The 17,366-nt window shown below is 35.5% G+C and overlaps 1 protein-coding gene across 2 annotated transcripts in view; it reads right to left on the reverse strand.

Moving 5' to 3' along the window:
• The window catches only part of WDR70 (WD repeat domain 70), a 141,745-nt gene that overhangs the window by 44,399 nt on the left and 79,980 nt on the right, over positions 1-17,366 (reverse strand). For both annotated transcript variants that reach the window (XM_086479321.1, XM_086479322.1), the window contains one exon: positions 15,859-16,033. In XM_086479321.1, coding sequence (XP_086335447.1) covers positions 15,859-16,033 — 175 coding nt within the window. The remainder of the gene's footprint in view (positions 1-15,858; positions 16,034-17,366) is intronic.

Here is a 17,366-nt window from a genome sequence, read left to right on the forward strand (position 1 = left end):
ACTGTAATTGATACAAAAAGTTGATTTCTATCAAAAAAAAAAAATCTCTAACATTTACACCAGCAACAAGGCAAGGCACCCAATATATTTGTCTATATGTGGTTTTAGACAAAACAAGGTAGCAAGCAGGCTTGCTTAAGAGATGTCTCTGAACCACTGTAGAGTGATAAGAAAGTCCTTCCTGCTTAGAACATTCAATTTCTAAGAATATTGCTGACCAAAGAAACAGTTTCTTCTTGTTCAAGTTAATTTCTCAAGAAAGATTTCAGGAAACTGTTTTAGAAAGATGGCTTCTTAACAGCATTGCTAAATATTTGCCTAATGGTTTGAAAATTAAACCCCAGTTGAATGTTTAGCTATACTGTCAAACTTTGCATTTGGGAAAATAGTCTATCTTGGCCACAAAACCAATAAATATTACTAATAAAAATTGCTTTTGGAAACTATTCAGTTGGCTTCCTTTGGGGATCTTCTACACTTCACGAGAAAAACGTACCAGGATGTAAAAGAAACATTCCTTTGTATCTTTCCATAACTTATCTAACCCATCTCATGCTATCCTAGCAAATTTACGATTTTTCTCCTTTTTACTACCATAAATATGGCTTCTGTAAAGCTAAAAAATCCCAAACCCCTCCTTTGCCTCTTTGAAAAACAAATTAATCACTTAGACTTGCCCAGCTGTTGAAGGTTCCTTTGCCTTCCAGAAAAGAATCAAATCTCATCACCATTATTCTGTAAAAATGTTATTAAAAATTTAGTGAAGATACACTAGAACCTCACTGAAAGTCCACATGTTGTTTCAAACTCACCTATGCCAACACCAGATGTTTCATATCAATTAAAAGTAGTCTTTTGCCTATTGGCAATAAACAAGCAAAAATAAAAATAGAAAAAATATAAAGAAGCTACAAAGCTGTCTTTAAAAAGCAACTATCACGAAGTTATTCCTACCATAACTCAATATAATTTCTCATATGCTTTCAGCCTTCAGCGCTCCTAAAGCTTAAGACCCATTTTAGTGATCTTATACAGGTACAGTGTGAATACAGTGAAATATAACTGAAAATATACAGAAATTCACATAAAGCTCATTTTTTTGATTCAGTAACATTTGAGCCAAAAAAGGTTCAGTTGCAGCAAGTTATCAAGGATGGGTGTATAATAAATTTATTTACTTGTTGAAAAAAATAGCTAAAATATACATTCCAAAAAGATGGGTGTATTTCTCTAAAAAATGAGTAGTCACTTTCACTAAACTTCTTGTAACATATAGTGAGCTACTATTTCTTCTACGATATTTGATTTTTCCAGTAAAAAGGTACTGCAATCCATTATGCCATATTTTCTCTGCTTATTAATTAAAATAATTTTTATTAAACATGGATTTGCTTTTATTTATTTGGGTGGAAGGGTGAAGAAGGAAGAATGCCTCAGTTAAAAGGGTAAGTGGTATTCTATCACATGAAGTACTTCAGTGATAAAATGAGCATTCTTAACTCAGAGCCTCAGTGGTTTATAAATAATGTTGTATATGGCGGCTGAGATCATTAGCTTGATATACTTAACATTGACTTTCGAGGACCGTATATATTTGAAATTTTTTTAAAAGCCTTTAAAAAAAACAAAACAAGAAATTCCATCATCATTTAGCAAAGTAAGTTGTTGAGCGTAGTTGTTTTTGAGAAGTTTAAGGAAACTCCTTTTCTTTTGTTGCAGGTCAGCTGGGCACTTATGGATGGTGGGGGGGATACACTTTTTTTTTTTTCAATAACCAAAGATACATTATTAATCCACAAGACAGAACTGCTAAATGCCCTCAATTTCAGTTATCTGTAACTCAGAATTTTACCTAATGAGTTCAGCAACTTCAGGATTAGGCCCCAGACTTAATGTACAAGTACAACATAAAGGAAAGAAGCTGGTTGGGCATCCCAGTTTTGGCTGGGATAGGGTTAATTTCCTTCCTAGTAGCTAGTACAGCGTTATGTTTTCGATTTAGTGTGAGAATAACGCTGACAACACACTGATGTTTTCAGTTGTTGCTAAGTAGCGTTTATACTAAGTCAATGATTTTTTAGCTTCTCATGCCCTGACAGCAAGGAGGCTGGAGGGGCACAAGAAGCTGGGAGGGGACACAGCCAGGACAGCTGACACAAACTGGCCAAAAGGATATTCCATACAATATGACGTCATGCCCAGTATATAAACTGGGGGGAGTTGACTTGGAGGGGTGGATCGCTGCTCGGGAACTGACTGGGCATCGGTTGGCGAGTGGTGAGCAATTGCACTGTGCATCACTTGTTTTGTGTATTCTAATTATTTTTTATTGTTGTTGTTCTTGTTATTGTAATTTCTTGATTTTTAAAAAATTAGTATTAATATTTTCTTCCTTTTCTGTCGTATTAAACTGTCTTTATCTCAACCCACAAGTTTTACTTTTTTTTTCAATTCTCCCCCCCATCCCACAGAGTGGGGGGAGTGAGTGAGCAGCTGTGTGGTGCTTAGTTGCCAGCTGGGGTTAAACCATGACTGGGGGGTGGTGGGGGTGGGGGTTGAAAAAAAGAAAAATGTAACTCCAGCAAACTTCATTTTCTTCTCAAGCAATATTCCTATCTCAGTTTCATGATTGCTTCTTTGAAAATTGCTTTTTTAATGACAAGATTTTTATATAATTGACTAGCTAAATAAGCAAATAACTAAAAAACCCTACACGTTTGTAAGCAAAAAATCAAAGTGGAAAACATTTTCAAAAAATATTTCTGCAAGTAGTTTATACTAACTGAACACAGTGTTCCACAGGGAGAAGAAATAAATTCCCACTTAGCTTTAGAACCTGTAAACCCGAAATAACAAATTTACTGGTTTTACATGTAAAATATCACAGTGTTAATCACTGTTTCCATGTGTACAATATGCAGTCGTTGAAAGCTCTTTTGCAAAATGTGGTTTTGCTCAAATACAACAAATTGCAACTGAATGGTGTATCGGAATTCATCTAGCATTTAGCTCAGAAACAACATAGTCTTAAATAACTCTGGCAGCTCAGGTTTTGTGGTAGCATCAACTTTAAAACCCCCCAAAAAACTTTCATGATTAAAGACAACTTTGTAAAATAAATTTAAAACCAAGATATCACTGCTTCTGCAAGATGAGGCTCTGGTGTACTTGGATTTCATTTCTAATGATAAATATTGAAATAATTTGAAAATGAACGTTTCTATTCTAAAATACCCTGTGTATTTATCAATCTGCACAACACCTTGTCATATCAAGTTTCTAAGCCAGCCTACATAGCAGCAATCAAGTACCTAAGCATTAGGTAGAGCGAAAAAACTTGTACTATCTTTTAGAAAAATGTGGCTTGCTGTTCTACAGTGAGATTCCTGAATATATTTCAAACATGGATTGCTTTTAAAATTAGTTTTCTTTTTTAATAGATATTAAAAACAAACTACTGTTCAAATATGAGAAGATAGAATTCCTCTGTTTGGAATTAATATCCTTAAATCAATTAATCCCTTCTGTCTCATTTAATATAAATAATAATCTTAGTATTAAAGCTATGGTAATGTAAAAATGTCCTAATAAATATCCAAGACTCCCTCAAACGGTCTGCAGTATTTCTATACCAATTTGTCTCTGAGGAATACAGAATCATTACAGAATTTTTTGCTCCACAATCAGCCTCTACCGTTAACGTTGCTTCAAAACCCTCTTTTCCTCTCCTGACTACAATTCTCTTTCATACTAGCATCCCTAAAATTCTTCTCCATACAACAAAAGGATTACTTCCGTTTTCTTATCCTAGCCTTCCAGTTTCATTCACGCCTGGCAACTTCCTATTTCTTCTCCATCAACAGAGCACAGGGAGATACATGAATCACTGTTTGTGAAAGTCATATCTCAGAAATCTCATCTGCATCATCCACTTTTCACCAAATAGCTCCAAGGTTCTTTTTCTCTCTCTCTCCATTACTCTACTTCACACTTCGGCCTTCTCATCCAATACTGCCTCCTCCTCCATCCTCATTCCTTGTCAATCCCACTTAAATTCCTTCCCGAGTCTCAACAGATTTATCCCTGACAAATCCAGCAATGCTTCACCATCCTCATTCTCATCAACTTTGTAAAATTGCCTGTTTTCTATGCTCCTTCTTCATTGTTTTATGAAGTCCAGCTTCTTCTGTACACCTTCAATATATTGGCTCCCTTCACTGTTCCCTCTAGTGCATGATTCTCTCTCTTTCAGTTTTACTGGCTATTCACTATTACTCAATCCCCTTGGTCACTGAATTTCTCACTCTACAACGTATTTTCAAAAAAACCTTACTCACAACCATGACTACCAATATTTCCATGCCTTCCAGGAAAAGCTACGTTGCACTCCGTCTGCTGAACGTCTTAGTTCATCTTGACATCACTTTGTTCATGTTTAACTGGCAACTTAAATTCAACCTGATGAAAGCTGTTTCTGATTTTCTTATCTGGATACCATATTCTCCTCAATTTCCCTAGAAGATCTAACCCCTTCTAACCATTTATCATCGAGAAAAATGTGGTTATATGCACCACAGTGTGTCATTGCCTTTCTGTCACATATTGTAAAGCACAGTATAATAAATCTAATCAATAACCTGTTGCCAGTATTAGTACTTTGACGTTTCTTCCCTCTTTGTTTCCTTGATAATACTTCTTTACTTTTAGGGTCCACTGTCACCTCATTTTGTAGTCTTTAACATCTGTATTTTACCAATAACTTAAACATATATTCTTCCAATAACAGCAATTGCAGATCATTCACTTAATCCTCAAGCACACCTTGTGTTTTTCTCACATAAAGAAAAACAAAGTCAAAACCAACAAAAGCACCACTCCCTTTTCCATATTGCATATGGACACACAGCAAACTATCATTTCAAAATGATCAAAAAAAGCAGACAAGTAGCAATTGAGTTTGCACACTGCATTGCTTTTATTTGCCGGTAAAAACCCCTCACCAACTTGACACCAAAGGACTCATTTTCTGACACTACCATATTTGTTTCAAAAGGAGAATAATCAAAACTGAGTTTATTTTATACACGCAGACACACAGCAGCACACGTTAGTGCAGCCCTGCCTTGCCCTCCTACCTCAATGCAATACCCAAGAAATAACAGTGACCTGTCTGGAGTACAGAAAACATTCCTACACCCTTGTCAGTTTGGCACCACACTTTCACACATCAAATATAAAAATCAACCAGGCATTTGCACATTTGTGACAAGTGACAAGCCAATGGTTGGCAATGCAATGCTTGCTGCTGACTAAAACAGGTGTCCCTACTTCTGAAAATATACTTGGCCTCTTGAAGGTGGTCTTAAATATAAGCCAGTTCTCCCATTACCAGGGCAGGAACACACTACCTGTGCTAGTTGTGCTTTTGCAAGCCTTGGTGAAACAGCCTCTGTACAGGTCACAGCAGTATACTCTGGTGACCTCAACAAGACAAAGTTTTCTTACAGGTATCAGGCTCAATCTGCTCTCCAAATCAGACCAGAGACCTGCATACTGGTGAGGACAACGAAACAGGCTAGGGAGCTAGGATACAGTGCCATTTATATGCTCTTACCAGAGTATCTGCTGTTCACAGCAGCTACACTCATCAGGAGCTCTTAGTGTCCATGAAAACATGGTCCGTGATCATACAGTGATCTGGATTTTTTCAGAATATTTCACTCTTTGTATGTGAACTAGCACAGTACTTTCTAATTTGGCCTATCCCAACCTTAATAAAATGAAAATTAAATATAAATTAAGCTGATTACAGGTGACTGCTTTGAGCACAAAACAGTCACAAGTCAAATCTTGATACATATACATGGTAAAAAGTGAAATAGTAGCTACAGAGGCATGTTTTTAAACCATACACATTGCTTAATCCAAATGAAAGTTACATATGTTGATCTATGTAAGAGTACCTTGGCTAAATTACTAGAGCTTAGAATGTTTATACACATTCAGGAATTCTATTAAAGTAGAATTTAATTCTAAATCTGTGGGCATACTTAGGCACACAGAGACACACTGTATATGTATTTACGCATAATGTGTGAAACATATAAGTAGTCATATCCAACTCCAAATCTAGTTCTCTATCTCATGAGAAATTTAGAACTTGGTTCGAGGAAGGCAGCTGTTCCAAGGATGTATCTGGTTTCAGTCTGTGTAGTATCACTGCAGTCATACATTAAAACACAGCTGGACAATGCTCCACCTATTTCACCACCGTCTCTGCTAACTGTTTAGCAGTAACATCTGTTGAAAACAAACTTCAGGAAATAGGAAGATCATGAAAAAAACCCTTTATTTTAAAATATTTTGCACTGGAAGAAGTTTTACTTTGATAAAGAAAGCCTCACGTATACTCCATTAGGTTTTAATTATGAGATTTATACCTAGAGTTGAAAGAAAGTAGCTCACTGAAGGCTGTCTTACAAAAAATGTAATATTATTACAAATACTTTTCATTTCATATGATTGCTTTAGTTCTGTACCTGCTGCCAAGAGACAGTGTAGCTACACAGTTTATCTTTTCATTGATAATCATGGATACAAAAATAACTTCTTTGGTTTATAATCTTACTATGAGTTTTCTACAAACGCCATGCAAACTTTTTTTAATTAAAGTTAACTTACAAGATGTTCTTTAGAAACCGAGGGAAGTGTGTAGTGTATTACGGCCAACTATTTAAGGACATTTAAAACTTTTATCCTCACAGAAGTGCCCCTTTTAATAGATGCAGCCATGAAGCAATCATTCTCTATGGAGAAATAGCTTGTTCTTTATCAGACTTCCTCTGAGTCAAGTGTATGTAACCTAAAGTTACAGACAAAAGCTATTCTTCACTATAATTTCTCTTCTCTAGCTTCTCAATTTCTGACAGATTCATGTGGAATATTTTTGTATGTGTATTTCTTAATGTCATAAAACTGAGCACATGTCAAAATAAAGCACTCATTCAACTGAACTATAAAAAACGTAAAATACTTTTCTGTCTGTTTCTCTTTAATAAGTTTATTTTTTTCTAAATTAAAGTTATGAAAAAGGTTACACACAAGCACCACAGAACAATAAACTACTGGTTTCCTAGGCCAGTATCCACTCTTAAATGGGAAGAATTTTTTACCCATCTTCTACATTAAACCACTAGAAAACTAGTACATTTGGTAATATTTAAAATGAGAGCAGAAACAATAACAAAAAAAAAATTTACTCTACTATAGTAATGAGAAGAATCAAGTCAGAAAATACCACAACACATTTCTAAAGTTTAAAAATCACAAATAGTTATTTTAGTTTTGAGACTTTGTATTGTCTGAAATGACAATTTCATTTAAAAAAACCTTCTCGTTTCCTTTTCTAAAAAAACTCAAATCTAAAACCAAAACCCAGCTAGCTCTTAGCATATTATTTTGTAAAATTCACTTCACATTATTCTTTATGAACACCCCAAAATGAAACCGTTCTAAAGGTTACGAATTTATGAGAAAAGTGAAGCCTGCAAGAGATACATCCAAATATGAAGCTGGAAGGGGGCAAAGGGCCCATAAATTAACCCAAGAGATAGGAAGCATATGCAGACTTAAAGTACCTAATCTTCACTAATATGTTCCATAGATCAGAAGTCACTATTTCCTACCTTTTTTGTTCTTAAATAAATCCACTTATCAAGCTTTAAGAGCTTTCCTTTCATATTTTAAAATAGAGGAGTTTTAGGCGTCTCTAATAAAACAAACTTAATGACCAGGAGTTGTACAGAAATATACTCTTCATTGCTTTTACAAATTCATGTTATAAACCTGCTGTTGATCTCCTCACTAGCTTCAAGAAATAGTCACATACTGTGAACCACAGTAAGAAACACTTGGAGACAAACCTAGCTTCCTAATATACACACAAAGCACAAAATTCTTCTTGTAATTTACAAACCCCATCAGGCTCTAGACCAATAAAGTGTTCAGCTTGCTTAAGCAATGCATATACTATAGTATCTAAAAGCCATTTTTCTGATAAGCCAAACCACTTTGGAGCTTACCTTTTCTTAGAATGGAATGTAGTATCTGTACTTTTAACTTTTTGCTTCTGAATAAAAGGAAAATTTCCTCTAAAATTACAAAGCTAGCTCAAGAAGACTCTTTTGATTTCTCTTTCATTATTTTATCTATTTCTGTAAATTATTCAGGTTACATTAATAACACTACAATATTAATAAAGTGAATCATGTTCCTATAATGCATACTCTTTTCTTCTCATATTGTCATTTTAAAATTATTTCTGTAAGCTCCATTGTTATTTTGCTAGATAGTAAATCAAAGGAAGATACATAAACCTTGTGGGATAAGCCTTTTTCCTTTAACCATACATGAATCCAAAGTTAAATCCTTTATGCTATTTTCATCGGGGTATGACAGACTTCAAGATTTAGAATTGCCTTTCATCACTTTATTAGATAGTGCAAACATTTAGATAGGTCTTAACTATAAACTGTTTATTACATAAGAGAGAAATGCACTTAGAAATACAGCAGGGCACATTTTATCTTAGCATATGATTGTCAGATTCTTTACTGCAGCTAGCTTCAGGGTATAGATAGTGATGTACTGGCTAAACCAGACATATACAAAAAGGAATAATATATGAATCTGTTAATATTTGCTGCTGGCAAGCTTGCGTGTGATTTCCAGTTTCTGGAGCAGAGGTCTGGCACATATACATATGGAATGAAAGGGTGGGATATTATGGATATGGAAAACTTACCTTAAGTTTGAAAGGGGAATATAGTATATTTGGATATCCTTCATCTTGTATTTACACAAGAAATTTCCAGATGTAGCCAGACTGCCCTCTTCAAAGCATGAAGCATTTTACGTACTTGGGGGAAATTGGAAGATTTGCCTGCTATTTAGCTGCAGTAGTGATATTCAGCAAATTTAAGAACAGTCATTGTAAATTGTTTCTATTAAATACTGACATTTCACTGGAATAATTTTTAATGCTGTGAAGACAAACATAAAACCCAAATTCTATATAAACAAAACCAAAACAAAACATCCAAATAGACGAGCAAATATTCCATGGCCAAAATAATCTACCTAGTGTGAAAAGAGCATAATCCTGGAATGCTGTGATAGACCAGATGCCAAAGAAATGCTATGATCTTACCCTGATAGAAACTGTATCTAAAAAGGCACATGTACACTAGTAAAGCTTTAGAGAAGACAGACTAAAGACATACATTTGAAGAATTTATTACTGAGATCGATGTCTTCTACATGTCAGCAGACACAAAAAGCATCCTGTAACTGTGCAAAGATCCAACAATCTCATCTTCCCAAAGAATGGGTATAAAACCCCTCCAAAGGACCTTCCAATTAATGGAGAAAACATTTACAGCAAGTCTCACATCTTACTATTAGTTTTCATTACCCTGTCTTGGCAGCATCAGCTGTAAAATGCAGCAAGAACAGCAAGAAAAAAAGTTTACAGAAAAATTTCCAAGTAAGATCTGGGCTTGGATTTCCATTCCAAAACAAAAGGGTCACCCTATTCAGGAAAAAAAACCCAAAACCATCTTACATGATCTTTTTGCATAATCTAAATCTGTGTCCTTAGTTGTGCAGTATTTCTGCAAAATGGCTCTAATGCTTGTAAAACTTCTCATCTCTGAAAACTCTACCTTAAAACTTCATATGCACACCACAAAACTGAAGCTTAAAAACCCTTTCAAAGCAAACAATCACTAAATATAGAAATGTATTTATCTTACATCTATGAATCATGCAATTATTTGGAAAATACTTTTAACATGAGTATTTGTAATTAAAACGCACAGAGCTTAGATCTGCTTAACTTCAGTGCTTAACTTCAGTGCATACTGCAACATCCCACTTTTCTTCCCCTTAAATTTTGAGGATAGGGTGGCTTAAGGGAGTGTGGAAAACACACTATTGGAATTATCACTTGATCACAACACTTTTGGGGATATTCATGTGGGCAGTATATTAGCATAGTGTTGGATTTCATTATTATTGTGCATTTTATGTTCTGTAAAATAACTTTGAGCTTTAACTAAGTAATTTAAAACTGATCAAAACACATCAATTATTCTAGTAATTTAACATCAAAGTAAGGTTTTAAAACTAGGTGAAAAGAAAACACTAGCAACGCAGTGGTTCAGCAATGCTGTTGCATTACTTTTTAGAAGGAAATAGCTGAAGAATGGAGTTAAACATACCACTAGGTCTTTTATGAAACAAGAAAGCAAAAAATAGAAGTTAATCACTGGTACAAAAATCTTTCCCAGAGCACTCAATCAATTTGTGTTTAATGAGAATTAAATTATGCTGAAAATCATAAAACACTGCATCTTTCCTGATCAGATTTACACTACACAAAAGGATAAACCTATTACAGATATATCTGTCAAAGCTAATTCTTTAGTACTTACAGTGAAGCCATTAGAGAGCTAAAAGCTTATAAAAATTACTCAAACAGACCCAATTTAGTATAGCGAGAAGAAAAATCAGACAAGATTCTGGGTGTACAATCTGTTTTCTTAAAGGCATTTAAAGACTCATTAAAATCTCTGCCTCCCCTACATCCTTATTAATATTTTTCTTGCACAGCTGCAATGATATACTATAAAACGTGTGATGTGTGAAACCGAGAAACATGATTCAGTCTGCCATACACAGATAAGTTGTTTACGCAGTCCTGGGCTGAATGTACCCAGGAAAAGCTGGAGGGAAAAGTCACATAACAGGAGGCCTCATCAGGTGGTTGGAAAGACTAAGAAAGGCTAACTAAGAAGTTTAGCTTTTTCACCCTAATAAATCCTATTTGTAATCAATGAAAAACTTCTCAATCCTTTCCTGTTTAGTGTGGAAACTGAAGGGAGCTTTTTTGTTCATTTAAGAGATTTCTATTAACATTAACTCTTACTACATTTTTAACCTACCCAACAAGTGTGCTAACAGTCTTTACAAAAGTCTTCAGTCTTTCTATATCTCTATGAATGAGATACCCCCAATTCTACACAGGAAAAACTGGTCACACAGAGGTTTACTGATTGTAAGACACACTTCATTCTTGATACTAAAGACTGGTTCCACAGATCAGCTTGTTCAGCAGTACGTATTCCTACTGGTCTTGCTAAAAGCTCTGAATTGGCAAGCACAGACAAGATGAGGAATCTCAATCTGTTTGAACTGCACATAAATCTAGTGGGTTTACTGCACTGCCCTGTGAGTAATTTTCAAGGTTCTGTCTTATTTTGGCCACTAATGCTCTCCAATTCTCCATATTTGCCAGACACTTCTCCAAATCTTAGAACATTTAAATTGAGAAAGTTCTAATGTGTTATGTTATGATTGACTGTTTCACACTATGGTTTCCACTATTCATTGGAAGTTTGAAGGAAGTTATTTTTTATGCCCTTTGAAGCTGTTATTTTAAGCCAAGTTGACAGTGTTCATAATATTTCAAACACACTGACAGATCATTCTGCTAATGTGCACTGTAAATGCACATGTACATGAACCTTAAGGAAAAAGCATGCACTGACAAAATAACATACATGAGAAAATAACACAGATTTATGACAAAACGAAAAAATCTCCTGAGGCAGGTGATTATAATGGATCATGATCATTCTGAGGAAGTTTGCAGAAAGGCAAGGCAGAGCCGGAATGCATTTGGCTAACTTCAGCATTAGCAAGTAACCAATGTCAGTGTCATAAAGACAAAAAAAAAGTCTTCCTACAAAAGTTCCAAAAGTGTTTTTACTCTCACTACATACAGCTGGGAGATTTGGAATTGCACCAAAAAACCAGTGGAAGCAGAAAACTGAATGAAACACTCATGGTGTGCATTACTCGTCAGAACTAAAGAAGGGAATTGATCACACATCAAAATCACTCCCTAGGCACAACAACATAATTTAAAAAAAGCAGATACTGAGGTGGCTCCAAATGCCTTGGAAAAAACACTCATGACTCTTCAATTACAACAAACAGCTACTTTGACTTCAACAGGGATGATAAAATGGGATAGAAAAGATCATGGTTTTCTCTAAATAAAAAAAAAAATCAAATAATTATTTAATCAACCATTCTGGACCAAGTTCTACACTACTGAGCAGCAAACACAAGTGACGCCACAGCGGCAACGGGGACGCCACCACCCAACACGTTGATTTTTAATTTGTTTGCCCTTTGCTTTGACAGATACATCAGTAGGATTCCTGCAGTCAGGCGTAAAGTTAGCAAGTCATGTGTAGAGCAGAGGATAATAAATCTCTAACTAGCAGTCAGAAACTGTGGCTACAGTGGCAAGGAAGGTTTCAGTGAGCTTCGTGAGGGAGCTTCTGCCACCCTTTAAAGTCATATGGTCTTTGTGAACCCCAGAGGAAGAGTGCCTTCTGACCAGCACTGCAACAGTGTGTCTGCCTCTAACGAGAGCTGCTTTTGCTCTAGGAAAGGGCATTATCACACCCTCCTTCCTATCAGGGTATCCACTTCTGCCCTTGGTACTACTGTTTTCATCACCCTTCTGTGTGAAAGCAGGGAACTTTGTGCTTTTACTGAAGCAAAGAGAAACTTCACTCTCTCTGAACTGGTCTCTGTGTTTAACACAAAAATGAATGTGACAGACATTCACAGGCACAAGGATAGTAACTAGCGTGAGCCATAATGTCTGGTAGGAACACCTTCCCGCATTTAGCTTGTGATGTTACTGTCATATGCAGGAACAATGGCATAGGCATTCAACAGCAGGGTTGAAATGCCATGTATATTTTCCCTTAAACGCAAAAATTAATTCAGACAGTCAAAACAGGCCTTTATCGGATCAGCTCTGGCATGACAGTATAGTCAGCTAAGTTAGTTACCTTTAAACACCTTCCTGAATCTGTCCTTCTCCTGCATACATGTCAAATCCAAATAATGATGCCAGAATCATTCACAACTGATAAAGTATAAGAAATTATAGCAACTATAGTGTTTTCAAACACTAGCGATTTTTGTTACAGACACAATAGAGAACTTAAATCCTCAAGGTAAACACAAACACTGTCTTAATTTTGACTTGAAACAGAGCTGTACTGTAGTACAGCAAAATCTGTCTATATAGCTCTACACTTGTTTCAACAAAGTCAAATGATATTTGCTGGATGGGAATTAAAAGGGTTTTCTTCAAAAATCAGAAGTTCCTATTGCTATCATATATTTTTTCAAGCAGCTTAACCCTCCTGTCCTGATTCTCCACAGCTTTACCTATTTTCCTGTGTCACCTACAGTTCATGCCCCCAAAACTGCACCACTTCATCATGACTTACTATTTTCTTATTCACCTTTGCAAGCATCTCTGCATCCTGTCAGGCCAGTAAGTGTTTTCATCACTCCAGTGCAGGAGTCAATCCCATCCTCCTCTTTCTAAAAGCTACTTTGAACACATGTTCCTTTTCAATTATTTTTCTTTTCTTTTCCCTCCCTCCCCCACCCCCGAAATGTAAGATGAAGGCTTTTTTTTTTTTTAATTACTTCACCAAGTTACCTTTCGAAACACCTGATTTAACTATATGCAGAGATTTCCAGAGGGTACCAGCAGTTTTACATAAAAATGTCACTAAAAAAAAATTCACACTGCTCCTTTACAGAAAAATCTTGCACATTTCTTAATGACACCAACAAAAGCAAAGACAAAAATTCTTTAGGCTTTAAAAACACAAATCCAAGGACACTACCAACTACATTTCCACTAGGAAATCACTTCAGTCTTGCATTGTTACACAGGGGTCACCAGTTGGAAATTGCACAAGATGCACAGGATATATCTTTAAATTATTCATAATCACCTTAAACTGCACTCAATCAGCATTGCAATATGTCATCTTATAGACACACAAAAGTTCAAAAGGAAAAGCACATGAAAAAGCAGACTACCAAGAGAACTATTGTTAAAACTACACCAGAAAGCTTAATATTTCAATACTGTATATGTTAAAATAAACAATATACACAGGTGATGAAAGCCAGTCTCTGAAAAATTTATTATTCTGTTAGAACAAGTTTACACTTAGGATGAATTCTCAAGCTTCATGCCATTAGGAAGTTTTACTGGGTTTATAGTGGAAATAAAAACAGAAATAAAAATAGATGACAATCCCAAAATACAGGCTGTACTTTGAATATGATCAGCAGGCCTTCCTCTTCTTTTACATCTATACATTTCCTCTTGCCTCTAGTAATCAAATTTTATTCTTCATGCAAAGTTATCTGAATTGCCTGTTTTCATTTTAAAATTAAATGTTTTGAAAGATGAAGTTCAACACACTAACATAACTTGTATTAGTTCAGTATTACTTCCCCAAAGCCATCCTATTGGAATTGCACAGCTTCCAGAGATTTGTGACATCACTTTGATTCAAAGGATCCTGCCCACCCCCTGCCCCATTTCCTCTGTACTCTTACTTAAAGGGTGGCAGAAGCTCCCTCACTTCCAAAAAAGTTGATCCTAATCTCATTTTCTCCTCCTATACGTATTTATCCCATTGAAGTGAAAGGGACTGGGCATCAATTCTTTGGCATAAAGCAGATTTATGGGCATAAAGAAGATTTTCAGTACTTAAAGGGGGCCTATAAGAAAGATGAGGGCAATCTTTTTAGCACAGCCTGTAGCAACAGGACAAGGAGTGATGGTTTCAAAGAAAAGGAGGGTAGATTTAGACTGGATATAAGGAAGAAATTTTTTACAATGAGGGTGGCTATATAACAAACAGGTTGCACAAAGAGGTAGTAGAAGTCCCTTCCCTGGAAACATTGAAGGTCAGGTTGGACAGGGCTCTGAGCAATGTGATCCAGCTAAAGATGTACCTGCTTATATAAAGGTCCCTTCCAAGCCAACCTATTCTATGGTTCCATAAACTAGATACGGACGATTATTAGGATGATTAATACCAAAAGCAGTAAAGCTTTGCCTGGTGAATTTGCACTTAACATTGCAAAAGCAAACCTTGAAGCGGACTGGCTTGTAAACTATACTAAACAAAGCAACAGTAAGCACTGATTGCTCTAAGCTTCGAATTATAAAGTAAGATCAAGAACTGTACATATTCTTTGTCAGTTATATTCATAACTACTGGAAATTCAATTTTAAGTTCAATATGAACAGAAGAAATTTTAAGTATATTTCACAATTTTAAAGAACCTGAAATAGTTCCCATTCTGACCCCTTCTGACCACACTGCCATTACAGAAATCGTTCCAATTTGCTTCAGTGTTAATTTTTACACATTGGACAATGTAACAACATTTGGCATCTAATGTGCATCCATTACCCTTATCTTCATCCACTTGGATGCTGTTCTCCTCTGCCTATTATCTAGATGAACAACTGATTTCAGTATGAAGTTTTATGAGTTACTGCTTAATATATTCAATATCTCAAATAAAATAGGGAAGTATACATTTTTAATTACAGAAGAACGAGCAAGAAACTATGGCTTTTTTCACAAGCATCACATCTTAAAGGAATAATATTCCAAATACAGGTATGTGGCCTTTTTTTTTTTTTTTTTTTTTTTTTTTAAAGATACTGCCAAGAGTTTCCTCAGTGTTTTGAAGTGAATAGCAGCATACTGAATGACCAGTTGTAGAGGCAGAAGAATTTTGCCTATGAGTTATGTAGTGGGGTTTTTTTGCAGGGTGGTAGAGAGGAGGATAAAATGTAAATATAAAAGTAACAGATATTATCAGCTTCGACATTCAGCACTTGATATATTAGAAGCATATACTGTTATCAAATATGTGACTTACACTCATATTCCTATCCCAGATCTGGATGGAGCCATCTTGACAGCCAGCTGCAATAAGTTTACCATCTCTGCTGTATGTGCAAGTCGTAGGAATCACCCGTTTACCTTGAATCGATCGTGGTTTAAATACACTTTTGTGCTTTTTTTCATTGTTAACATCCCACGTCCTCACAGTTCTGGAAAGAGGTTTAAATAAAGAGGAAACCAAAATGAATGCTTATACAAATTCATTAACTAAACAGATTGTCTTAATTGTTCTGACATGACAACAACTGAGAAACCTGCTTTTAACTAGCAGTATTGCAGACTGGCTGGCTATTCTTCAGACTTCATTTTAAAAAGGCATATTTAAAAATTGCAATATTTTTGTAGTTCTCTTGCACTATTCCTGAAGCTCTTAAGAGTTCTGCTGTAAAACTGTTCTTCAAATACTTTACAAAGACTCGTTTATGTAATACTGTTTTTTCAAGTTGAGTTTTTCCCCACATTATCAGCAAAATAAATACATCCTTTCTCTTTTTAATGGAAAAAGAATATCTGCCTGGACCTTCAATGTTTCTTAGACACACAAAAACATCCAAATGAGAGAGAACTAAAACACCGAGATACAGGTGGACTCTTTAAACTGTCTTAGATACAAATGTTTTTTGTCCATTTAATGTTGAGCTCTTTCCAGATAAAAATTCAAAACTCTTCTGGCATCTAATGCAGAGAAGAGTTTCAGGATTTGGCAAAGGAAGGAAGATCATTAATTCAGAAAGAAAAATATCACTAAGTTCTCAAGACAACCTCATTTGTTTAGACTATACAAACATTGCCTATGATCCAACAGCACGTAATTCACTGGTCTCTAGCAAAGCAAATACTACTTTAACAAAGGCTGCCATTTCTCCAGAACAAAACAAGACACCATGGCATAACATTAGGAACTTCCATCATTGCTAAAAGACCCGACAGGCTACAGAGCTGACATATACATAATTCTAGGACAAAACAGACAAGAAAATGAGCTGGAAATAGCTCATAGCAGTTATATTTAATCGCACATGTAATGACATTAATGAGAAATCAGTAACTGAAGAAGAATGAATCTCCAGTTGTCCAGAATAAAGTCAAGATTAGTCTAACCTTTAGAAGTCTTCAAATGTCGTATCAAGATGCATCACTTCATTGCTATGTTTAGAGCTCTAGCATAAGACATTCAAACGTTCCCATGCCTGGGTTTGTGTTTGTTTGTTTGGTTTTTTTCCATTTTAAATGAAACATTAGACTACGATACATTTCTGGAGTTACTCAAATAAATCCATGCTGCTATACAGAACAAGTTGCCCAGCAAGGTTATGATGTTACCTTTCTTGGAGTTTATTCAAAACCTGTCTGGACATGGCTGTATGCTAGGTGCCTAGGTGATCCTTCTTTGAATAGGATGGTTGGATTAGAGGATCTTCAGAGGCCACTTCCATCCTCACCCATTATGTGATTCTAAGATTCCTCATCTCAGATAACTAT

The sequence above is a fragment of the Leptosomus discolor genome, chromosome Z, assembly GCF_034619465.1.
Source record: "Leptosomus discolor isolate bLepDis1 chromosome Z, bLepDis1.hap2, whole genome shotgun sequence".
In the NCBI taxonomy this organism is placed as follows: Eukaryota; Metazoa; Chordata; class Aves; order Leptosomiformes; family Leptosomidae; genus Leptosomus; species Leptosomus discolor.